A 17,416-nucleotide genomic window follows, 5' to 3' on the forward strand; every position below is an offset into this window, starting at 1 on the left:
TTGGAAACCATAGCTGCCAGCACGAGTGTGTGAGCACCCTAGCGGGGCCACAGTGCCGCTGCAGAGAGGGCCACGACCTGCTGCCTGATGGGAGGAGCTGTCAGGGTGAGGAGCTGCCCCTCATATTTGTAGAGAATAGGAAGTGATTCTAGGTGCTGCGGTCTAACCTGACTCTTTCTGCTTGGCATCTCCTCTAAGTCAGGGACTTCTGCAATGGTGTGGATCATGGCTGCGAGTTCCAGTGTGTGAGTGAGGGTCTTTCCTTCCGCTGCCTGTGCCCTGAGGGGAGGCGACTTCAGGCTGATGGCAAGAGCTGTGACCGTGAGTTATGGGCAGAGGGTCTGCCCCATTGCCTACAATCTGACCTCCTCAATGCCCTTGTTATGGCCCCAAAGATGTGGTGTGGATGTCTGTCTGCTGGGGGATGGACTTATTCCCAGCTTCTGTTCCAACCAGTCCTCTTCCCTGCTGCCAAGGCTGATTTCAAAATCTGTATCTAATCATATTCCTCCTTCACTCAAAATCCTCTTGTGGCTCACCAGTGTCTACAAAATAAAGATCAAATGCCTTTCCCTTGAGTTTTTCCAGTGCTGGGTACAACCACATTAATGGATAATGAAACCAAATTAGTGGGTTAAAATCAGCATTTAAGGGAAAGAAGAGAAAACGGTTTCCTGGTCTTAGGAAAGCAAGTATTGCTTCATGAGGCAGCAGTTTAGCTCCATGTAAGAATGTGAAGTGCACCGTGATATGTTATTATTCTGGGTTTTTGTTGTGGGCTGAGGTCAGTTTTGAAGGTATCACTTAAAGCTCATTACAATCTCGCTAGGGTCAACTCTAGCCCACGTCCTGCTACTCTTGACCCTTTTAGTCACACTGGCCCTGCTTCCTCCCAGATGCAGCATGAGCTTCCCAGCTCCCATTCCTTTGTTCATGCTTCTGTCAGCCTTCTAGAATGTCTCTTCTTGCCTTGGCAAATTCCTTGTTGTCAGAGTGAACATTTGGGTGACATTCAGGTTGCTGTGTGGCAGTGCTGTTGTGTGTTGCTCAATGGTGGGTGACATTCAGGTTGCTGTGTGGCAGTGCTGTTATGTGTTGCTCAACGGTGGGTGACATTCAGGTTGCTGTGTAGCAGTGCTGTTGTGTGTTGCCCAATGCTGGGTGACTTATAAAGAACAGAGCTTATGGGACTCACATCTGTAGGTCTGGAGCAGAGTATCGACATTTCAGTGTTGGTGATGGCCACATGACCATCTTGAGAGTGAAGAGCATGCATGTACCAGGGATCAAATACAGGAGGTGCCCGTCCTTTGTAACGATTCGCTGTCAGGATCATTAAACTAGTCTCTTGAAACCTACTCCATTCTTTGATATAGGCATTACTTTCTTCCTAGTCCGGTGCTCCATGACCTAATTATCTCCCAGAAGGCCTGTTATGGTTTTGATATAAAGTGTTTCCTTTCAAGACTCATGTATCAAAGGCTTGGTCCTTAATGCAAGAATGTTCAGAGCCTGGGCTTCTTGGAAGTGATTGGATCACAAGGGTTTTGCCCTTATTAATTGATTAATCCAAGCATAGATTAAGTATGGGAGTAGAGTTTTGGGCTGTTGGGAGGTGAAACTGTAGAATATGGACCCCAGCTGGGGAAAGAGGGTCACGGAGTGTGTGTGTCTTTTGAGAGTTTCTTTTTTGAGACAGGGTTTCATATAGCATAAACTGGCCACGTACTAGCTATGTAACTGATAATGACCTTGAGCTTCCTAATCCTCCTGCCTCAGGACCTAACTCAGGACTTGGTATATACTAGGCAACAACTCTACCAACTGAGCTACGTCATCAGCTCCTGAAGAGCGGGGTTTAGATGAGTATTCCAGGCTGGCCTTGAACTCACAGGAATCTTATCTCAGTCTCCCAAGTGCTGAGATTACAGGCATGTGCCACCACGACATGTTTGAAGAGTGTTTTGATCCGGCCTCTTCCTGTCTGTCTCTCTATAATGGAGGGTGTTGCTTTCTTCCACCATTCTCCTGATGCCATGATAATCGGCATTACCCCAGGTCAAAAGCAATAGAGCCAGACAGCCATGGACATGATCTGGAACAAATCCTTTCACCTCTGAGTTCCTTATGCTAGGTATTTTTGTCACAGCGATGGAAAATAGACCCTGTGGGTCTTAATAATCACTCTGTCCTGTCACACTGGGGACCAAGCTTCTAGCACATGGACTCTTGGACACAAACTGTATCTAAACCACAACAGTGTCTTAAGTGTTTATTTCTCAGCTCTGGGAAGTCTAAGACCAAGATGCTGGTAGATAGTTTGTCCGGTGAGACTCTGCTTCCTGGGTCATACATGCTGGTTTTCTCTCTGTGTTCTCCCATGATGGATGGAAGGAATAGGCAGGCAACTCTTATAAGGACATTAATTCCATTCAAGAAGTCTTGACTCTCATGCCTGTGTCTAATCCCAGTTTCCTCCCAAAGATGATTTCATTAGGAGGAAGGGTTCTGGTCTATGAGTTTTGAATCACACTGTTATCCAATCCAAATCAAACTCTGAATTGCATCTCACCACTTCCGTGCAGCCTTTCCCAGTCTCTCCAGGTAAAATGATTTATTCCTCTCTTGGGCTCCCTTATATCCCTTCATAATGCCCTTTCCTTAACTGTAGCAGATGGCATGCCTTGCCTTGTCACGTTCTTTCCTGCTCTCATGGATCAGGATTATGTTTTCTTTGTTGTTGAATCTCCTGGTTCAGAGCAAAGGAGGCAAGGATGTAGTGATCAGGTCCAGCAGGTTGCGGTTTAGCTAATCCTGGCTTCCAGTCTTGGCTTTGCCATTACTAACTATGGAAGCAAACTACTTTATGCTTCTGAACCCCAGTTTATAGAGAACAGGGATAACACTCAAGGAGAAAGTGAACACAATGCGCGTTGTCAGTGCCTGACACATGGTAAACACCAGGAAGTGCTGTTTTTGTCATTGCTATTAACACTGATACGATGCTTAGAATTGTGACAGATGACAGGTACTCGATCATCGGTGAATGATAGCTGTGGTATTATTTCTGTTGGTTATTTAAAAAATGTTTCCTTGTTTTGTTTTGTTTTTTTTTCGAGATGGGGTTTCTCTGTGTAACAGTCCTAGCTGTCCCAGAACTTGCTCTGTAGACCAGGCTGGCCTTGAACTCACAGGGATCCGCCTGCCTCTGCCTCCTGAGTGCTGGGTTTAAAGGCATGTGCCACCACTGCCCAGCCTAAAACATGCTTTCTAGCAGTCAATTTGGTTCGTGCTAAGCCCTTAACCGTCAAAGTCTATCATAAAAAAGAGGATGGTGTAACCATGATAGCAGTGATTGAGCACACCACTCGGCACGCACGGGCAGGACCCATAACTGGCATGCATTATATAATAAATACTGGTGGTGAATAACTAGATGAGTATGTGGCTCTGCTGGTCAAGGACCTGACCCCTCCATCCAAGCCTTCTCCTTGGCAGGGTGCCGGGAGGGCCATGTGGATCTTGTTCTCCTGGTGGATGGCTCCAAGAGTGTGCGCCCACAGAACTTCGAGCTGGTGAAGCGCTTTGTGAATCAGATCGTGGATTTCCTGGACGTGTCCCCTGAAGGCACACGTATTGGCCTGGTGCAGTTCTCCAGCCGGGTGCGCACCGAGTTCCCTCTGGGCCGCTATGGCACCGCCGCGGAGGTGAAGCAGGCAGTCCTGGCTGTGGAGTACATGGAGCGGGGCACCATGACTGGCCTGGCGCTGCGCCACATGGTGGAGCACAGCTTCTCAGAGGCACAGGGTGCACGGCCTCGGGACCTTAATGTGCCTCGTGTGGGCTTGGTATTCACTGATGGCCGCTCTCAGGACGACATTTCCGTGTGGGCAGCTCGTGCTAAAGAGGAAGGTAAGTTTGGCAAGGGATGGACTTGAGTGGGGTTCGAGTGGAGACCGGGAAGCAGTTTTCTCGAGGCTCGGAACGCTCTTGAATGCCTGGGCCCTCTAGGTATCGTCATGTACGCTGTGGGCGTGGGCAAGGCGGTGGAGGAAGAACTGCGTGAGATCGCATCCGAGCCATCGGAGCTGCATGTGTCTTACTCTCCCGACTTTGGTACCATGATTCACCTTCTGGAGAATCTCAAAGGCAGCATTTGCCCAGGTGAGCCTATCTCCCCAGGCCTTCTGGTCTTTTGTTGCCCTGCCTCCCATAGATGGCCCGTCCTCAGCACTTCACACTCCCTTCAGCGGTCACAGTTCTCTACGTAGAGCTTGTTATTTAAGCCCGGACCAGCAGAGGCCTGTCTGTCTCCTACTGTAGCTTGTCAGAAACATAGGCCCCAGACAATGAGTCAGACCCGCAAGTGTTTTGGGTGCCCATCAGAATCAAGGAAGCTCTTGATCTGTTGCTCAAATTAATAGTGTTTGGAATACTTTGAGAAAACATCATTTTATTTTTTACTGCATTTTTATGTGCGTCTTTTGCCTGCATGTATGTGTGTGCACCACATATGTGCCTGGTGCTTGTGTTGGCCAGAAGTAGGGGGTCGGATTCCCTGGGACTGGAGTTACACATAGTTGTGAACCACCATGTGGGTGTTGGGCATTGAAGTAGGTCCTCTGAAAGAGCAGCCAGTGTTCTTAACCATTGAGCCATCTCTCCAGGCCTGGAGAAAACTGTAAAAGCAAGCCAAATTCAGCATAGGTAAGTGGAACCAACTATAGCCCTCCAACTTGTTGGAATTCAACTTTGTGGACCTGGCAAAGTGACAGGACTGGGTTTAACACAGTAGCTTGTGCTTTCTGGGGGACACAGACCATACATGTAATCACTCTAATGTCCTGTACCTGCGGGATACAGACTCAGGTGTACCTGTGGCAGGGAGGCAGCAGCTGGACCTTATAGGGGACAGTTTCTTGGGAGGTCTTGATTTTGACCTCAGGGTCTTTAGAGTCCAACACAGGGCTAAGATGGGATTCTCCATCTAGTGTGTCAGGCACTGCCTGCGGGGATAGGTCAGCAGGGCTGTGCCCAGAGCAGAGCCTCCGTAGTTGAGGGAGCTCCCTGCTCCATTCCCAACTCTAATGATTAACTAAGGTGTTTTGGAAGCACTGGGCTTTAGGGCCCTTCCTGACCTGACCCTGTCATTTGCAGTGGACTCTGGATAAGTCCTTCCTCCCCACCTCACCCTTTTCTGTAAGGAGAAGGATGCTCAAAGTTCCTGCCAGCTTTAGATTTCTGAGGCAAGTTGGGGCTCTCTGGTTAAGGCGCCTCATTGGCTGAATGTAGTATGGCCTGATCTGATCCTCTTTCTTCTGTGACCCTCTGTGTCTACAATGCTAAAGCCATAGGCAATCCTGTTGGGGTTGTTACTGAGACCATCAAGTAATATGACACAAAGTAGTTTGCCAAGTATGGGAGTTTGACTTATAATGCTAACTTTATAGGGAGGGTGAGTGCCAAGAATTGTGCCAATGACTTTATTACCTGTAATATTAAGAATGGGAACTGGTGAGATGGCACAGCAGGTAAAAGCAGTTGCCATGCAAGCCTGATGACCTGAGTTTGGTCCTGGAAACATTCACAAAAAGCCAGGTGTGATACAGTCGCACCTGTACCCAGCATCCCTACAGCAAGATGGAAGGGGAAGACAGGAGGAGCCCCTGCGAGCTTGTAGGCCAGCTAGCCTGGACATACACACTAGCCTGGGTGTACACAGGGGTGTGGGGGCAGAAACAACCAGAGAGAGACCCTGTCTCAACAAGGTGGAAGGAGAGAGCTGACTCCCAAAAGTTGATCTCTGATTTCCACAGGAGTGCTGTGGCATGTACACACACACACACACACACACACACACACACACACACACACATACACATACATACATACACACACACACACACACACACACCATACACACACATAATAAAAAGGCATGGGCTTACAGTGACAGTAACGCTATCTCTGATAAGATTCACCATCATTTTATTTATGTCCCGTTAAGAAAACACAGGCAACCGCATTTAACTATACTCCACTCTCGGATGCTGAAATGCATGTGGAGACACATGTGGGTCCTTAATTTAAACATTATTTTCTTCAGAATCAATGGAATCACATATTGTTGGGCTTCACCGTGACTCCGTAGGTCTGGGGTAGGGTTGGATAAAACACTGTTTTGTTTATCCCTAGGTTATGCTCTTCTGCTTGTCCACAGACTACAGTCTGAGCGATGATGCTGGTTGACTTAAAATACACAGTACAGGGCTGACTTGTGCCTGGAATGGCTTTCGACATTGTGTCAATATGGTTTTCAGTTGCTCTGTGTATAATGAATTACAACTGAACACAGTAAACCAAATACAAACTGAGTACTTAGTTGCAGCAGCCACATTTCAAGGGCTAAGTAGCTCCAGGTGACTTGTGGCTACCAAATCGGGTGTGACAGATATGGAACACTTCCATTGTTTTTTATGTCTCATTTGGAGAGTGTTTGTCACTCTGGAGTCTTTATTTTTTCGAGACAGGGTTTCTCAGTCTTGTCTATCCTGAAACTCGCTCCGTAGACCAGGCTGGCCTTGAACTCACAGAGATCCACCTGCTTCTGCCTCCCAAGTGCTAGGATTGAAGAGGTGCGCCACTACCGCCTGGCCTCTGGATTCTTTCTAATCAAAGTGAAATCCATGGACTTTAATATCCGCATGTTTTAGGAGCTTATTGAAAATACAGACCCGCATTATGAGTCAAAATCTGGATTCTAGCAAGCTCCGTGGATATCCCAGAAAGCACTTGGGTTTCAGAATTTCTTCTGCAAGTGTGTACACATACACAAATAGTCTAATCCTCACAACAACCAGTGGATAAACTAGATTCTCTCTGCAGATGCAGGAATTGTGAATTACAGGGGTTGAGTTTTCCCCAGGACTTTTGGGCTCCTTGATTGGAACTCAGGCCAGGTCTGAATCCAAAGCCTTATATACTCAACCATCGACTTGGTAGAGATGTATCAGAAGGTCAAGGCCGCAGACCGACGTGGGCTTCCTTTGGCTCATTCTCCTGACTCTTGGTGCTCTGCTTGCAGAGGAGGGCATTGGCGCAGGGACAGAACTTCGGAGTCCCTGCGAATGCGAAAGCCTCGTGGAGTTCCAGGGCCGCACGCTGGGGGCGCTCGAGAGCCTGACGCAGAATCATATCCTTTGGGCCTGGAAGCGCGGGCTGCAGGGCAGGTGAGAGAATCTCTTGAGCCCCCATCTTCCTTAACTGCCCACTGGCCCAGCTGACGGAGCGCCTGGAGGAGCTGGAGAACCAGTTGGCTAGCCGGAAGTGAAGGTCGCATGCCGTCTGAGCACCCGTGCCCCGCGGCATGAACCGTCCGGGAGGGGGCGCTGGCGGGCCCCCAGCGCTGCCTTCGAGCTGGCCTCGCCTGGACCAGAAGCCGGATTTGGAGGGTGGTGGGATGGGGAGGTGCTGGTGGGGAAACACGCTACACTCGCACGCCCTCGCCGCGTGCTGAGTCCAGTTCTTTGTTGGATTTCTCTTTTTTAAATTTGTTTTGTTTTCTTAAAAAAAGAAAAAGCCTATACGGATTTCCACTGGGTCGGTTTGTGGCTATTGCTGCCCCGCCAGGGGGAGGGGAGTTCAGATGGAGCTCGCTTTCAGGCGCCGGGCGGCGTCCTCTTGGAGAAAGGCGCATTGTGCAGGACGGGGGCTGGGGATAGGGGGGCCGGCCTCCGCTTCCCGTTCCTTGTTTATTCAGCCCAGAACAGATGGCCCGTTATGCAGGACGTAGGGAAGGAGGGGGTGCCCCGAGAACCCTTGGGTCTGAGCAAGTCTGAGTCCCGCATCCTCCAGTACTTCGTTCTTTTGCTGTTCCTGTCTCCTGGCGCCAAAAATGTCGCTCAAAGGCCGCTTGGGACCTGGCTGGGGATTTGGCGAGGAGGTGGGAGCCTCGGTCGAATGGGGCATGAGAGATGCGCTTCATCTGGATTGGGTCTGCCTCTGGCACTCAGTGGCACGCTGAGCCTGTGGCTTTCCCTCTGCCCTCCCCACCTGGTCAAGAAACAAAGCAAAGCAACATAGAAACCCCTCTACCGGCAAGGAACACAAACTTCCCAGATACACGCGGGAAACTAAAGCTTACAATGCTTTCGGTTTCAGAGTGAATTTCAGGTAAATTCCTCTGGGTTTGTTGTTACCCCCAAAGGGGTTGACGTGGTTAGAAGAATTTTTGCTAAGGCACCTGCTATTGTGTCCAACACACATTTTAGGCCCTCAGTTAATGGTAGTTGGCAACTATTCTTACTGTAATTGGTATCATGTTTAATCTTGGACATGGTTTTAAGTGAGTTTCAAGCATTGCCACGGTATCCTCTTTTATTCACACAACCTAGTGAGGTAATTATTAGTTAAGATGGCTCAGCTGGTGAGCACATTTACCCATCAAGCCTTACAACCTGAGTTCAATTCTCGGGACCCACATGATAAAGGCAGATGACCAAGGCATGCAGGCTGTCCTCTGACCTCCACACCCATATCCCCGATTAATAAGTAAGTGTTGCCTTCCTCATTCCCATTTTACACGTGAAGGAATAGAGGCACGCAGCTCATCAAAGCCGAATATCTAGAGAGAGGCTGAGCGGGCATGTTATCGGTGTCCTATTGCTGCTCTAACAAACAGAGGAGCTTGAAAACCGGACTTCCTTGTTTTACAGTTCCCCAAACCGGATGTTCGAGACAGGGCGGCAGGTGTGCATTCCTTCTGGAGAGGTCTGCTTTCTTTCGCAGCTTCTAGAGGCCTCCGGAATTCCTTGGCTCACAGTCTCACACCCCTCTGATCTGGACACTCCCATCTCCGTGTGTGATTATATCCCTGTGACTTTAACAATCGCAGATCTGTAGAGGTCTCCTTTGTCGTGCAGTGTCAGAGATTTTCCTCACAGCTTCTCAGGATTTATACGTGGAAGCTGTTAAGGGGCACACGATTCTGTTACCATCCATGGCTGAAGCCAGGCTGACTGAATTCAGAGAGGGTGTGCCATGTACTTGGTGCCCTGCTAGGCTGGGCGGAGACAGAGACGAGTGTCCCTGAGAACAGCCCTTGAGCTGGGAGAGCTCATAGTTGGAGGGGAGCGAAGTCCACTTGCGTAGAACTGTACAGAAAAAGGGTGTGTCTGACGAGAGAATGCTGCAGAGGGCAGGAAAGGGGGGGGGGTAAGAGGAGACCTTTGTGTCAAACCTTAAACCACGTGGCTGTATTTTCTGTGATTGCCCATGTGGGTCAGGAGCAGCGGGGCACAGAAGTTGGGGTGATCTGGGGGTGCTTAGATATCAAGATAAACTAAGCACCTGGCATGACACCCTGGATCTCACCTTGCCCAACCCCTCAAGTTTGAAGTTAAAGAAAGGGAACCCTAGAGGACGCAGGTTCTTGTCTAAGAGAACACAGGGCCAGACAGAAGACTTTCGGAGGTGTGAGGCCCGAATAGGGCACTTCCCGATGGGGTCTGTGAGGAAAGGAGGAAGCTAGATCCTTTCCTTTTTTTCTGGAGCACGACCTCTCCGCTCTTTTCTCTCCAGCTCTTTACTTCTGCAATCTCCCTCGTGGCCACAGGATGGCGCCTGAAGCTCTGCTTTAGAACTGTAACTCCGAGTAGGCCCTTGGCCTCTGCTGCCTGGGCTGATGATGGCCCTTCCCTTTAAAACCAAAGGTTTTAGAATGGCGGCAAGGTCAGTGGGCCAGGGAAGAAGTTGCAGGTGACTCTAAGATGGGAACAGCCTTCATGCCTGCTCTGTTTTCCCCTAACCATACACACTTTCTCAACGTCGGTCTTCTATCATTTTGCTTTGGAATGAGAGGCACCAGCTATTCAGCTTCTGTTAACTTGTGAGACCCATGGCATGTGTTCCGCTTTCCCAGGAGCATTTAGAGTGTAAGAGGAGTCAGCCAGGCCTTTAGTCCCACACTCAGGAAGCAGAGACAGGAGGATATCAGTCAGTTCAGGGCCAGCCTGATTGACAGAGTTCCAGGACAGTCAGGGCTACACAAGAAAACCCGTTTCGAAAAAAACAAAACAAAAGTTTAAGAGGAGCCAAGAAGGAAGAAAGCAATGGTTGGTTCAAAGAGAAGAGATGGAAGAGGTTAAGACAGACAAGGTCTCACGAGTGTCCTGGGCCTGTCTTGTTTTCAGGGATTGGATCCCTACAGGAGCTCATGTGATTCTCAAGGCAATACTGTGAGGTTAGCATGCCCACTTTCGTTGTCAGAGGAAACAGCTGAGGTGAGAGAGGGGAAGACAGGTGTCCCAAACCATTCACTCTTCATGCCCAGGGGTCTCCTCGCTTCACCAGACTGGTAGGAAATGGGGAATAGTCAGAATTGGGATAAAAGGGAGGGGTCTGGACTCAATTCGAGGCACCAAGAGGCTGGCTATCTTAGAGGAGAGAGAGGAGCTGGGAAGGGAAGGGAAGGGCATGAGCGCTGGGAACCTTCTGTTCTTTGAAGTCACATTCCAGAAGGGCAGGAGGAGAGAGGGAGTGGAAGACAGTTGACGTGTGAATCAACGGCTAGCCATGCTGATGGTAATGGCAGGAATAGTCACAGGGACTGTGTTTATGGTGATTCATAAGGAAGTTTCCCATGGGTCACAACTCAGCAGAGCCACTCCAGGGCCACATGCCACCCCAGGGGAGGACAGGGCACTGTGATTACTGCTGTTTGACTGAAAGGAAGCACAAGGCTGTGGAGTGGAGGGTGCCTTGCTCAAGTTTATGTCAGATTAATGCCAGTGCTGGGCTAGAAAGAGGCCTCCTGGCTCGCAACCACACATGGGCTCCAGCTGTGGCCAGCCAGAGAGAATGGGGCCTTTGTCAGAGCCAAGGCTAAGGCACATGCCTTCTGTAGCCTTGGAGGGAGGCCTAAGGAGATGGTTTGGACAGGAGGCTCGGGGAAGGGGCAGGAGGATCTAGTTAGAGTGAGGAGCTGGTCCTCAAATGACCTCTGTATCCTTCAAGCTTCCTTCATACCGCATGACAGCTGATCCTGCCCCAGTGTCTGATTACACCAAGTGGCCTGGGCTATGCCCCTTCCCTTTGGGTTCCCTTCCTCCTCTCTCTCTCTCTTATCCAAGACCCTCCTTTCTAACTTGACTCAAACTTTGCAGTCCCTTGGCTACAATGAGCCTTCTCCGTGAGTTCCTCCTGTGTGCAAGGTCCTATGCGGGGCGCTTTTACCCCTGTGGCCTCCGTGTGTACCACGCCTCACCCCTTTGTGGTGGATTTTATTTTTGCTCTTACCCTCCTATTCCGTGTTCAAGATGAATTTGTGACTGAGGGCTGAAATTTCTTTCTGAATTTCATTAGTATGCTGTGGCTTTCAGGGAAAGACATAGGGGGGCTATCACTGTAATTTTGCCATCTTTAACCTGTAATTCTCGTTTTTAAAAATTTAATGGTAAAAACCTACTATCTAGAGCATACTTGTATTGCTCTTGAAGGACCTGCGTCTGGACTCTGCATGCCAAGCAAGATATAACTACAGTATACTGTATACCATGGCCCACGGTAGACCATCCTTCATCCTGCTTATGTGTTGGGGAGGCTGCTCGTTCATTCCCGGCTGCTTAGACCCAAAATAATCACACAGAAACTATATTATTTGCAATACTGTTTGGCCAATAGCTTAAGTGTATTTCTGGCTAACTCTTATATCCTAAACTAACCCATCTCTATTAATCTGTGTATCGCCACATGGCTGTGGCTCACTGGGTAAAGTTCCATCTAGTGTCTGTCTCTGGTTGGGCGACATGGCTTCTCATGACTCCGTCTTCTTTCTCCTAAAATTTAGTTTTTCCTGCCTAGCTCTATTCTGCCTTATCACAGGCCAAAGCAATTTCTTTATTCATTAACCAATAAAAGCAACACATATACAGAAGGACTTCCCATACCATTTCCCCTTTCTGCTTAAATAAAAAGGAGGAAGGGTTTTTGTTTTTTTTTTTTTATTTTTCGAGACAGGGTTTTGCTGTAGTTTTAGAGCCTGTCCTGGAACTAGCTCTTGTAGACCAGGCTGGCCTCGAACTTCAGAGTTCCGCCTGCCTCTGCCTCCCAAGTTCTGGGATTAAAGACATGCGCCACCACCGCCCGGCAAAAGGAAGGTTTTAACTTTAACACAGCAGCCTCCTACAACACTTATGTATTATCTCAGATGTGGGAAACACATGGTGAATGAAAAGATAGAAAGGAAATGACAGATAGTAAACAAATACCACCCTTTAAATATGTGAGGTGAATTGGATGCCAGCACTGATCAATAAAAACTAGATCAAGACCCCAGTTACATTCTCTGACAGAAGCTATTCACATCCTCCCTCCTCCAGGGAATGTGACTTTTATCCTAAAGTACCCTGATGTCTCCTGAAGGAGAGTGGAGGAATCATGAGCTCACTGATCTCTTTGACTTCCCGTGCTTAATATACCCATTGCACTTTCTTATGCTCTGCAGTCTAGAAAGGTGTGGCCTCCAGACCACAGAAATAAAACCTGTAAAATTAACAAGAAACTCTATCTGCATTTCTACAGCCCAAAGATACACAATACTGTTTCAATATTCATAATCCCAACCATTTTATGAAGACATTTTATAAGACTTTGATTTGTTTCTGTGTTACTTTCTAGGAGGACTGTGTCTACTGAATGTTTTTCCAACTTGTGTTTTAAGTAATTTTAAGGAGGACATGCACCTCACAGCAAGAACAGAGTTTTAAGTCCAGACATATCCAAGTTTCAGCCACTTCTCCTTTTTTAGATGTATGATGTTGGGGGAAAAAAACCCACTCGCAGTCCCTTTGAGCTTTAACTTCTCTGTGGGATAATGACAGCCCATTCCCAGTTGTATATCTCAAGCCTGAATTCAGGGATTCAATTAGAGCATGCATGCAAAGCACTGTCCACAGGATGGTAGTAATAGCAGAGATGACAGCAACAATCATTTGCGTGCTTGCTGTGTGCCAGGCCCTTGACATCCATCATCTTCGATAATCTCCAGATTGGCTCGCAGAGTGAGTAGATGTTGTAATTCCCCTCATTGCACATCCAAGAAGGGATAAATTAGCATTGAACTCAGCTCATCACTTGGTGCTGTGCCAGAGATGGCAGCAGAATAGAAGAGAGGCCAGGAATTTGAGGGGCCTCTGTCTGAAGGAAAAAAGAAAAGAGAGGAAGGGGGGGGGACCATGTGTGTCGGTGGGAACATATGTATGTCAGGGTGCACAGGAAGAGGGATAATTTGTGGGAATCCACTGAATCCATTCTCTTCTTCCACCATGTGAGTCCCAGGAAGCATTCTTCCTTTCTGACAAGGTTTTGCTCTGGCTCCCTTGGAGCTTGTCCTCTTTCTGTTTTTGTCTCCCGAGTGCTGGGACTGCAGAAAAGCACGCATGGCTTCCCCCAGTTTTATGGAGCCTTGCAGAGAGATTTCCTGAGACCTGGGAAAGGGTCAAGAAGACTTGACCTCTGCAGAGAAACCCTGTCTTGAAAAAAAAAAAAAAAAAGAAAACTTGACCAGGTTTAACATCTGACCTAGGACAAAGGCAGAAGCTGGGTGCACCTCCTGATTCAGAGACGCAGTAAATTAGAAGAGGTACATTTTGTGAGCATAGGGAACATACTAAGTGAGTGGTGAGGAAATCACAGCAAGGGAGAAGAGATTTTTTTCTTTTGGTTTTTCGAGACAGGGTTTCTCTGTGTAGCCCTGGCTCTCCTGGAACTCGCTCTGTAGACCAGGTTAGCCTTGAAGTCACAGAGATCTGCCTACCTCTGCCTCAAGTGCTGGGATTAAAGGTGTTGCCTGGTGTCAGGAGAAGAGATCTTAAGAGAATGAAAATAGGAAGTAGGAAGTGGGTTGGAGAATAATGCTTGGCAGCCATGTGTCTGGGAAGTACTGTAGGCCAGACTGCATTAGATCTTGATATTAAGAAATAGATGTGAAGGCAGAACTTCCCCACCTCCATTTGGCAAATCATTCAATTTAGGAAATTACAGGTGCTTCAAATTCAATTTCACAATCACATTTAAGGGTAGCATAAGTTGGGCTTCTCAGCGCATTACACATGGTATTAGAAGGTAAATGAGTCAGATGATGTCAGGATTTTTGGTCTGAATGACTCGAGGATGATGTCATCACTGGAGACAGGAATCGGTAAAGTAGTTTGGGCCGGTAAGATCAGGGTTTCAGTTTCAGAAATATTAACCTGGAGGCAAATAGGAAGCATTCAACTTGAGAAATCAGAAGTTGGTTGAATTTGTGAGCTGGGAATTAGGAGAGAGCCTGGAGAGACAAGCCAGACACCACTGTGTAGCTGATGCAGAGAGCCCCAGTACTGGATGAGATCGGAAGGGAAGGAAGTGCGTGTGGATCAGGAAGGCCTAAACCTAGACTTGTCCTCCCTACTCACCTAGATTCAGGGGCTGGGGAGGAGAGCGGGACTTAGGGAGAAAATCTGAGGAGCAACAGTAGGTTGGAGAGGAAAGGGTCAAACTCTGACATTATGGTGTCCTAGAAACAGCTGTGGAGAAAACAGATCAAGGAAGAGAGTGATTAGTGATGACAACTGAGCTTTGTGTTGAGCAACCCGGAAGTCAGTAGTGATTTTGACAGGGACATAGTGGAGTGACTTGGAGTTGGGAGTTCTGTGAGCTGATTGGACTAGGTGGGGAGAGAAAGAGAGAGAGAGAGAGAGAGAGAGAGAGAGAGAGAGAGAGAGAGAGAGAGAGAGAGAGAGACAGAGAGAGGGAGAGAGACACACAGAGAGAGCTGGGAAGGGAAAGATTAGAGAGTGTGCATAAATATATAAAATGTGATTATATACATCACATACAGAATAGCCAGAGATTATATATGTTACATTTAATGTGATGTATATATATATGATATTTTATATAGGAGGGTATATATTACATATAGCTTTATATGTTATATGTAAGATATGGAGAGATTATATATGATATATAATATATATATAGAGAGAGGAGTTTTTTTATGAGACAGAGTCTCAATATGTAGCTCTACTTGGTCTGGAACACCTCTGTAGACTGGACTGAGCTCTGGCTTGCAGAGATCCAACTGCGTCTGCCTCCTGAGTGCTGGGATTAATCACTATGCTTGGTGAGCATGAGTGGAGCTGTTTTTTAATAATTGTTTATTTTGTTGATACTATAATTACACTTCTTCCCCCCACTCTTCCCTCCTGCCAACCCCTCTCTTATACCCCTGGGGGCAGTTTTGATGTAGACAACACCTTACCTGCCTTTGGCTAGGAAATTTAACTGTAGAGATAAACTCAAAAATGTGTTAGGGAAGTAGAGAGATGGTTCAACAGATTGAACTCAGGCCATTCTTCTAGAGGCCTAGGGTTCAGTTCCCGGCTCCCGTATGGTGGCTCACAACTAGCTGTAACTCCGGTTCCAGCAGCTCCTGATCTGATGCTCTCCTCTGGCCTCCTCCAGCACTGCATGCACACGGTGCACAGATGCACATGCAGACAAAACACTCCCACACATTACTTAAAATTTTTTTGAAAAAAAATTGTTAAAGAATAGTTTCAGATTCACAGAATGCTTTTGGAGATGTGGAGTCATCATGCCTTTCGTCCTCGTCTGAGGGTCTGTCTTAGTGTGTGTCCTTGTCTGAGGGTCTGTCTTGGTGTGTGTCCTTGTCTGAGGGTCTGTCTTGGTGTGTGTCCTTGTCTGAGCGTCTCTCTTTATGTGCTTACTCGTCTGAGGGTCTGTCTTGGTGTGTGTCCTTGTCTGAGGGTCTGTCTTGGTGTGCTTCCTCGTCTGAGGGTCTCTCTTGGTGTGTATCCTTGTCTGAGCGTCTCTCTTTATGTGCTTCCTCGTCTGAGGGTCTGTCTTGGTGTGTGTCCTCGTCTGAGGGTCTGTCTGACTTGGTATGTGTCCTTGTCTGAGTGTCTCTCTTGGTGTGTATTCATTACAACAGATGCACCAGCATGGACACATTATTATAACCCCAGTCTATATTTTTTCACATTTCCTTATTTTTCTCCAATATTTCATAAGTTTACTCAGGGCTTATTCTCAAGTCTCCTTAGACGCCTCTAGACTGCTTCCAAGACCTTCCTTTTTCTGATATCCTTGCTCATTAAAAAATTTAAAAATTACATTTACTTACATATTGTGTACATGTCTGTGGGAGCATTTGTATGCCAGGGTGCACAGGTAGAGGTCAGAGGACAATTGGTGGGAATCCGTTGAGTCTGTTCCCTCCTTTCATTGTATGAGTTCCAGGGATTAAACACAAATCATCAAGTCTTTGTTTCTTGTTTGTTTGTTTGACACAAGGTCTCTCTACGTAACCCTGACTGTTCTGGAACTCACTCTGTAGATCAGGCTGACGTTGCATGTCATTTGCCCACTGATGGACTTGCTGTTGTTTCCACTGGAGTCTTATAATGATCTAACGGCCTTTAAGACTCCTCAGAACGGAACCGGCCTCTTGCTTATCCCAAGGTGCTCACACTGGTTTTCACTGATGTCTTACTAGGTAATGAAATGCAGGTGGAGCCCTATATTATCCGCCTCAGGAAGACCACAGGCAGCACCTTGCCAGTGCTCTTTCCTTGGACGCTAGAGGTAGATGCAGAAGCCTTTGCTGGTCCTCCAGGTCTGAGGTGTCTCTCTTCTGAATTATAGCCTCAGGCAGATCTCTGCACATCCATTTTCTCATTTGTGCAATGAAACCTTAACGAGACCTACTTTGTAGGATTACTGTGAGGACCAGATGTGATGAAGGCATTCGGAAGTGGGCCCCAGCTTGTCCTGGTGCCATAGCTTGTCCTTTTTGTGCCAGAAAGGGGGCAGAGAGCCAGAAGCTGATGGTTTTTATACTGCAATGGTGCTTTGAAAATGATTCCAGATTTAAAACTTCCCTACCTCAAGTAAACTGGCGAGGAAGTGAAAGTCTGACCCCGGGACCTAGAGAGAACATTCACAGTGCATGGATGTGACTGTGGCTGCCTGTGTCTGACAAAGTGTGTATTTACAGTGACAATACATGAAGAACACCAAGTCAATTATATGAAGACAAAACACAGACAGACAGACACACACACACACACACACACACACACACACACACACACACAGCCCTCAAAATTGGCCAAGGACTATCTAGGAAAGGTTATTAAGTACGGGAGCAGATACTTAATGTTATTATCCATCAGAAAACATAAATTTAATCCACAGCAAGATAGCATTCCACACCCACTAGAGTGTTTAAGACGTAACAATATGAGATGTTGTTGAGAATGTGGAAAGACGATCATTCATTTTTACGTAGTTCAGAGGGATCAAATCCAAGGCCTCACATGTGCAGGGGCAAGTAAACCGAGGCATTCCCTAA

The 17,416-nt window shown here is 47.5% G+C and overlaps 1 protein-coding gene across 4 annotated transcripts in view; it reads left to right on the forward strand.

The window, feature by feature from the left end:
- Matn4 (matrilin 4) overlaps positions 1–7,330 on the forward strand; it is a 13,758-nt gene extending 6,428 nt beyond the window's left edge. For 3 of the 4 annotated variants that reach the window (XM_038331195.1, XM_038331196.1, XM_038331197.1), the window contains 6 exons: positions 1–105; positions 199–321; positions 3,499–3,912; positions 4,012–4,164; positions 7,085–7,192; positions 7,272–7,330. The exon at positions 1–105 is cut by the window's left edge and continues 18 nt beyond it. In XM_038331195.1, the coding sequence (XP_038187123.1) occupies positions 1–105; positions 199–321; positions 3,499–3,912; positions 4,012–4,164; positions 7,085–7,192; positions 7,272–7,330 (962 nt within the window). The remainder of the gene's footprint in view (positions 106–198; positions 322–3,498; positions 3,913–4,011; positions 4,165–7,084; positions 7,193–7,271) is intronic. The other variant, XM_038331198.1, reaches the window with a different exon arrangement.
- Positions 7,331–17,416: the final 10,086 nt, after the last annotated feature.

The sequence above is a fragment of the Arvicola amphibius genome, chromosome 5 (assembly GCF_903992535.2).
Source record: "Arvicola amphibius chromosome 5, mArvAmp1.2, whole genome shotgun sequence".
NCBI classification, from domain to species: Eukaryota; Metazoa; Chordata; class Mammalia; order Rodentia; family Cricetidae; genus Arvicola; species Arvicola amphibius.